This window comes from Tasmannia lanceolata, unplaced genomic scaffold (genome assembly GCF_043159265.1).
Source record: "Tasmannia lanceolata isolate RefF3 unplaced genomic scaffold, GAP_Taslan_0.1 ptg000013l, whole genome shotgun sequence".
In the NCBI taxonomy this organism is placed as follows: domain Eukaryota; kingdom Viridiplantae; phylum Streptophyta; class Magnoliopsida; order Canellales; family Winteraceae; genus Tasmannia; species Tasmannia lanceolata.
The window spans coordinates 18,015,914-18,023,469 of record NW_027518690.1 but is presented as its reverse complement, the minus strand read 5'-3'; the positions used below and the strand labels follow the sequence as shown (position 1 = coordinate 18,023,469).

At 37.7% G+C, this 7,556-nt stretch overlaps 1 protein-coding gene across 1 annotated transcript; it reads right to left on the bottom strand.

Annotated features, from left to right (window-relative positions):
• Positions 1-4,714: 4,714 nt before the first annotated feature.
• On the bottom strand, positions 4,715-7,371 carry LOC143891042 (protein NETWORKED 3C-like). Its single transcript, XM_077395697.1, has 2 exons — positions 7,289-7,371; positions 4,715-5,424 (listed from the first exon to the last, which is right to left on the bottom strand). Exons 1-2 carry the CDS (start codon positions 7,365-7,367, stop codon positions 4,715-4,717), a joined length of 789 nt encoding a protein of 262 aa, XP_077251812.1. The 5' UTR covers positions 7,368-7,371.
• Positions 7,372-7,556: the final 185 nt, after the last annotated feature.

Here is a 7,556-nt window from a genome sequence, read left to right as displayed (position 1 = left end):
TACAGGTCAGAGGTCTAACTTTGCAAAATCAAGTTTATTCGCTATCAACATGTCTTCAGCTGAAGCAGAAGAGTGCGATGCTTCCTTGGGTTGCAAAGTAGAATCTCTTCCTTCTTCTTACCTGGGTTTGCCTTTGGGAGTAGGGAGACCAAGTAAGATTTTGTGGGAACCTATTGTAGCAAGACTTGAAAAAAGATTGGATTCCTAGAAGAGAAGACTAGTGTCCAAAGGAGGCAGAATGACTCTAATAAAGGCGGTTCTGGCAAATCTCCCTGTATATTTTATATCTCTCTTTAAATGTCCTGTTAGTGTTGAATTGAAGATTGAAAAGATTCAAAGAAGATTCCTGTGGGAGGGGGGGTTGAGTGATAAGAGGGGTATCCCTTTGACTAAGTGGGAGAAGGTTTGTGTACCAATCAGGAAGGGTGGTCTGGGCATTAGGAGAATTAAAGGCTTCAATGCAGCTTTGTTGAGCCAATGGCTTTGGCGCTTTGGGGAGGATGGCTCGGCTTTGTGGGCTAGAGTTATAGGAAGTAAGTACGGGGTTCTTAGTGGCACTTGGGAATCGGATGATATCTATAAAGAAAAGGCCAGACTATTTGGAGGGATATTTTGAAACTTAGATCTGAGTTTAGAAAGGGTTGCCGATTTAAAGTATATTCTGGTAATCGTATCAAATTTTGGAGAGATGTCTAGTGTGCAAATGAAGCTTTGGAGATCCTTTTCCCGGAGTTAATGAGGGTTGCTACGGATAATGATGCTATGGTGGGTGAGTGCTTTGAAAGGGTGGATAACAAAGTGGTTTGGTGCTCGAAATTCAGAAGAAACTTTTTTGACGGAGAATTAGAGGCTCTCTCTGCATTGTTTGAGATCATTGAGAAGTGCTATATAAAGAAGTCAGGTGAGGACAAAAAGATTTGGATGTGGAACTCTTCCGGTTTTTTCTCTGTCAAATTGGCATACTCTAAGCTGGTTCCGGAGGGGGAAGATTCTGGGTGGCTAAGGTATGGTCCTTTCAGTGCCCCCGAGAGTGATCTTCTTTGGCTGGTCTGTTTACAGTGGGCGAATTCAAACTATCGAGTTCTTGAGGAAAAGAGGTCTCTTCCTTATTGATCATTGTCCTCTTTGCTTAGAGGACGGTGAATCTGTAGACCATTTGTTCCTCCATTGTAAAATAGAAAAACAAATATGGGGTTTAATTTTGGCAAGGTTTGGCATTAATTGGGTCTTTCCTCAGTCGACTCCCCTTCAATTGGAAAGCTTGGACGTTGTTCCTTGGAAAAAGAAAGGAAAGACATTATGGAGAATTTGCCTTCTAGCTCTTTAGTGGTCAGCTTGGAAGGAAAGAAATGGAAGAGTATTTGAAGGAAAAGCGCCAGTTCTGCTTTCTCCATTTTCCAGAGAATCATTGCTCTTTCTATTCAATGGGCTAAGAGTACCTCATTGTTTAGATTCGTGTCAACCTATGATTTATGGGAGAGGTGGGAAACAATCTGTAAGGAAGGGGTGTGTAGGTCCAAGGTTGTTCAAAAATGGGCTCAGCCTCCTGAGGGATTCTGTAAGTTAAATGTGGATGGGGGCATCCTTTGGGAACCCTGGTGCCTCAGGTTTTGGAGGGCTGTTGAGAGATCATGATGGTGCTGTGAAGTGGGCCTTTTCTGGTTCAAATGGAATATCTGATTCTTCGGAGGCCGAAGTGAAAGCAGCTTACTACGGTATTCTTCAAGTGGAAAGAACTATTCTAGATAAGGTGATAATGGAAGGGAGTCCTCAAATGTTGTTAGATGGCTTGCGGGTCTAGCTCCTCCTCCTTGGAGATTTCTTAGTTTTTTTGATGAAATTGCTGACTGGGTGGCTAATTCATCGATCTCCTTTCTCTGTATAAGAAGAACAGCTAATGAAGAAGTAGATGCTTTGGCAAAGTCTGGTGTGAATAGGCAGTACTTGGAGTGGTTTGACGATCTTCCGCCTTGAGATATATTGTTATTCTATTTGTTTTCTTTATTTTTATTTGCTTCTTTATAATTGGTGGACCATCTCGGTTCCGTTCTTATATTGTGCCATTTCAAAAAAAAATGTTTATTAAAATACTGGAGCGCATAAATCATTTCCCTTCATAAAATAGAGATTTTATATGGTTTCAGCTCTTATAGTCACTTATTTTTCAAAAAATAGGTGTAAGTCCTCATAGTCCATTATTTTTCAAAAATACTGTACGGACCACACTATAGGATGATCCAAACGGTCCATATGATAGGCCACAACGTTAAAAGGTCGTGCGCAGACAATCATTTCTACATGATGATCTTAGTCCTCCGATCCATAGACGAACTGCATATTATGGAAACCTCTATAGATCAGAGGGCTTGGATCATCCTATGTAAATGATTGTTTGGGCACAACCTATTTATGTTGTGACCCATCATATGGACCGTTTGGATCATCCTATAGTGTGGTCCGTACAATACTTTTTAAAAATTAAGGGACTATAAGGGCTTACAGTATAAAATCTCAAATAGAATAAAAGGGTTGTGTCTAACAAAAGAAGGGTATAAATATCAATTGTCCTAATATTTCCTCATCCGAAAACATACAGTCTTAAAGCTCCATTTGCACAAAGAATCACCAAGTCATAATGGGTGAGATTAAAACAGGAGGAAAAATTAGCTTGGTCAACATTTTTTTTGCAGGAACTTTCTTGTATAGTTTGGAAAGGCAGAATATTATTAAATTTTCTTACTTTGTTGCACACAAAAGAAGATTACTTGAACCAACACTATTCGACGGACCTTTAATTTATAATAATATCCCTCTAAATTAATCATAATCATATCATTTCCCTCTAAATTGTCAATAATATCCCTCTAAATTAATCACACTCATATCATATCATTTCCCTATTGTCAAAAAAAAAAAATGTTTTTCTTGCAATCCAAACTGGTCTTAAGGTTCCAGACTTCCAGTTATCTTTAATTTGGGCTTTAATCCCACATAAGAAGGCCTAACAAACGGTTCAACGAGGCTTGATAGATCAAGTGTCTAGGATCATACTAACAAGGTGAGCTCTACAATAATATGTTGGACTTAGAAATTACCAAACATCTAGCATTCTCTCATGCTTGGCACCAATGACTTTTTTTTAAAGGGCGGCTCAGTGCACGAGGCTCCCACTATTGCGGGGTCTGGGGAGGGTTAGATGTACTTAGCCTTATCCCTGGTTTGCAAAGAGGCACACCAATGACTCTTTTTTATTTGAGAAAAAGAGAAGACCATCCCTTTGCCATATAAAAATATGAATAATAAGTAAAAATTGTTAGTGATTTTGGATTTTCAAAATCATGTATTATGCATGTTTTAGTGTTTTTGAAAAATATTTTTATCAAAAGCATTTGGGAAAAAGAAAATATTTTCTTGGTAAGATTTGCTTTTTACAAAAGGATGTAGAAGTGTAGTTGAAAAATAGTCCCGTACCGAATGAGAAAAAGAAAAGAGAAGGGCTTATAAAGCCTTACCCTTCTCTACTACTTGTTTGGTTGCATATTGGGTTAAACCCATGGGTGGACCCGCGTGACGGTGCAACGCACCGTTCGCACACGCCCATGCGCGGCGTGGGCAATGGGCAATGGGCTATAGGGCGCATAGTGGCATTTTTTTAGGCGCACTTTGCACTTCTAGGATCGATCACAACTGTTCAATAATAAATGGGTGCAATCTAACGGCCAGATTTTAAACATTCTGGAAAGGTGCCCTGTAAAGGTGTTCTTTACACTGAAAAGACACCAGAGGCTCTATAAAAAGAGCAGATTTCTATCATTTGTGTACATAAACGAATTGGCAATTCCCTTGTACAATTCTGACAAACTTTAAACACTCTTCTACATTCTTTCAAAATCCCCAAGTATATCTACATATTGTTTTTTCTTTTGTTTACTGTTCTAGATACTGTTCTTCTGCAGAAACGGTATCTGGAAATTTCTCTAAGGCTTAAAATTTCTGAATGGCATTTCGGGTTTGATTCCGCTAGTGCGAGGCATCATCAAACATTAGTAGGGCTTCCCTACTAGGCTTCATTGTATCTTGGAGGCAATTCGCGGATCCCCTTTAGACACTACTGGTGGGGCGAATCTTGTCTTAAGGAAAGTGATATCACGCCTTGAAGCAACACATTTCTGTTCTCTCATCACCAACAGTAACCCTCAATTTATTCAACAAAAATAGCATGGCACATCAAGTTCACACGATGAACTCTAGCTGAATCAACGGACTCAATCGCTCGCCATCATTTGGCATTCACCTTAGTATAAGTGTATAACATAGGAAGCCAATATTTTCCCATATTTCTTATACACTCGCTCATAAGAAAACAACATGGTTAGCTCTACGCACCCATCTCCACCAATATTCAGAGCAACACCAACAAGAGAAGAATGTATGCATATTGAATAGATACAGAACTCATCTAATTGATGTAGAGAAAGACATTAATCCACCTCAATGTAGCTACAAGAAATTGACAGAAAGAAACAAACAAAAGGAACAGCTTGAGAAATGGACGTCTTAGAACTTTATTACATACCTGTGTTAAATTCAAGTATGTAATAAAATCTCACAGAGTTGTGGGAGACATTGAATAACAAACCAAACAAAAGATTAAAGTAGAAGGAAAATTCATCTAGTAGAGCAAACCTTTTCAACCATAGCATGCAAAACTTCCTCACCAAGAAAACCTTCCGGAAAGCAATGCCCTCAATCTTGAGAACTGAGATGGGTTTTGCTTTGTACAAGCTGAGGAACATCCCAAACAATTCTGCAAAGCCCTGTTCTCATCCATTAGCCTATCAAGCTGCGAACTAAGCTCTTTAATTGCTTCTCTTTTCTCCTCATTTCTCCTTACCAACTCTGTCTGTTGCCTTATATTATCTTCCATAAGTTTTGAAACTTGAAACCTAAGCTCAGTCCAAGTCTTATCCTTCTCTAAAAAGCTATTCATTTCAAAATCTTCTTCAATTTCATGACTAGTTTTGAACCCATTAATCTTCTTATCAAACCCTTCAATTTCAGTAATTGCAGTGCACTTTTGTTCACATTCAAAATAAGGGTCTTCAACCACAGATTCAGGATTAGAATTAGGGTTTTCTAACTTAGAATCATCATCACAACCCAATGCTAATTTGGTAGAGCTATGAGAGTCTTGGGCTTGTTTGATGTAGTTTGATGAGGATGATGAACTTGACTGAGTGGTTTGTGTTGATTCAACTTTCAACTGGTAGAAACGTTCTGCCAATGAGCGGTATGATCTGTGAAATTCTTCCACCATTTTCACAAGCTCTGGTCTTTTCTTGTAATACATTTCAGATCTCTGAGCAAAAGAATCACCATCTTCTTCTATCAGTTTTAGCATGGCATCTGTTTTCTCATCTATATCTGAAAATAAAAACAAGTTAGTTTTATAGTTTTACTTTCATGCTATTGCAGGATTTTTTTGGAAAAGTTTGAAAAAAGAAATTTTTTTCCCAGAATTTCTTGCTTTTCCATGTTTGGTTACACATTAAAAAAAAAAAAAGTAACTTAAAGCAATGCAGTTAACAGACCTTCAATTTATAACAATATCCCTCTAATTAAGCCATACCCATATCATTTCCCTAAGTTTAGGAAAAGAAAGATTTTCCTAAGAAAATATTTTCTGCAAGAACAGAAAATATTCTCTTGCAATGATCATTTCTCGCATTCCAAACATGCCGTTAAGGTTGAGTTTGGATGGCCTGTCAGGAATCAAAATTGGCATCCTAATTTAATTCTCTTGTAAACAGAATCGAAAAATAAAAAAATTAATTTCATTCCAACAGGAGCGGAATTAGAATGCTCCTCATGGGCCAGGAAATATATTCGGTATTTTTTCCATTCTCTCCGCCCGGTATCATTTAAACCACTCATTCCATTAATATATTTTTTGAATCCAATGCCAGAATTGTATAGGAATAAGATGCCAATTCCAGTGTCTGATTCGGGCAATACAAATGCATGCTAAGGGATTAGGTAGTTATGATAGATAATGATTATCTCTTCTTAAGCTTATCTTTATCTCTATGATTTTATTGCAATTAACAGAAATTAGTGAAAATCTTTTTTTAGATTTTATCATATTCCATTTTTCTTAGACCTATTCAGGCTGTTCCTGAATGTGGGACCCATAAAATCAAAGAAATGATGAGATCCATAGATCTGGTGCATTCTCGACCGGGACCCACCATGATATATGATCATAACCCTTAATCAAAAAAGAAAGGGCGGTAATTTTTAGGTTTTTGCATAAAACGTTAACCATTAATATTGGCAGCCGTTGATCAAGCAGACTGATTATCTTCATCCACAGACAATCCCCTATAGATCGTTGTGGTAAGCCAGCAAATCAATGGCCCGGATCATGTGTGCCATTTCTTCAGTGGACTGCTGCGATTTTTTCAGACAAAACCAAGGTCATATATAGAACTTTGGAGTTGTGAAACCTCCTTCCCTAGAAAATAAACTATTTTATTACTTTGAAGTTGCAAAAACCATAAAAAAAGAAAGAGCGTCTTCAATTATAACCGGTGTTTCAAAATGCAAATGCTGGTTAAAATGCGGCCAAAGCAAATCCTAATCAACTCGACATGGGTACATTAAAGTACTCGGTTGGCGCAGCTTAGTACTGGATTGACATGGTCATAAACTGGAGAGTTAAAGGAGTTTTGATTGGCTCTGTAGAACAAAATTCTGACTCAGACAAGAAAGCAGCCAAGGCAAAATGGAAGTCGACTTGGGGTAGTCAACAATAACACGGGGGAGTTTTGAAACTATGACTATAACAACATTGCATGTAAAGCAGGAGATATTGGTTGTTAACATAATGTAATCTAAACTTACCCACCAAGACAAATGAAACTATGACTATAACAACATTGCATGCAAAGCAGGAGATCTGGGTTGTTAAAATAATGTAATCTAAACTTACCCACCAAGACAAATGAAACTTGAAAAAGAAGAAGAAAACCCATGTCCCATTATCAGATTAGAAACAGAAAATATAAAAGAGAGCAGATTGAAGCCATTGTGACAATGAAGAAAAACCCATTTCATTTTATCAGATTAGAAACAGAAAAAAGAAAAAGAAAGAAGAAATCTGAGAGAGTAGATTGAAGCCATTGTGACCATGAAGAAAACCCATTTCCTATTATCAGATTAAAAAAAAAAACTAATATTGAATCAAGTGCAAAAAAAATAAAGAAGTAAAATAAAGAAAGAAGGAAACCTGAGAGAGTAGATTGAAGCCATTGTGGGCTCTTGTGTGTGGCCCACCACAGTGATTGGGAAGCCTTGTGGTTCTCCATCAAGTGCAACAAACCATACCCAGATGGCTCAAACCCAGAGAGAGAGAGAGAGAGAGAGAGTTCTACTTCTTCAAGGAACTTGTTGCTTGTTCTTATAAAGTGGCCCTTCTGGAATTCTAACATTCGATTACTACTACTACAACGATTACAGCTAAAAAGCTGATTTTAATGAATTTTCGCCCATTGATT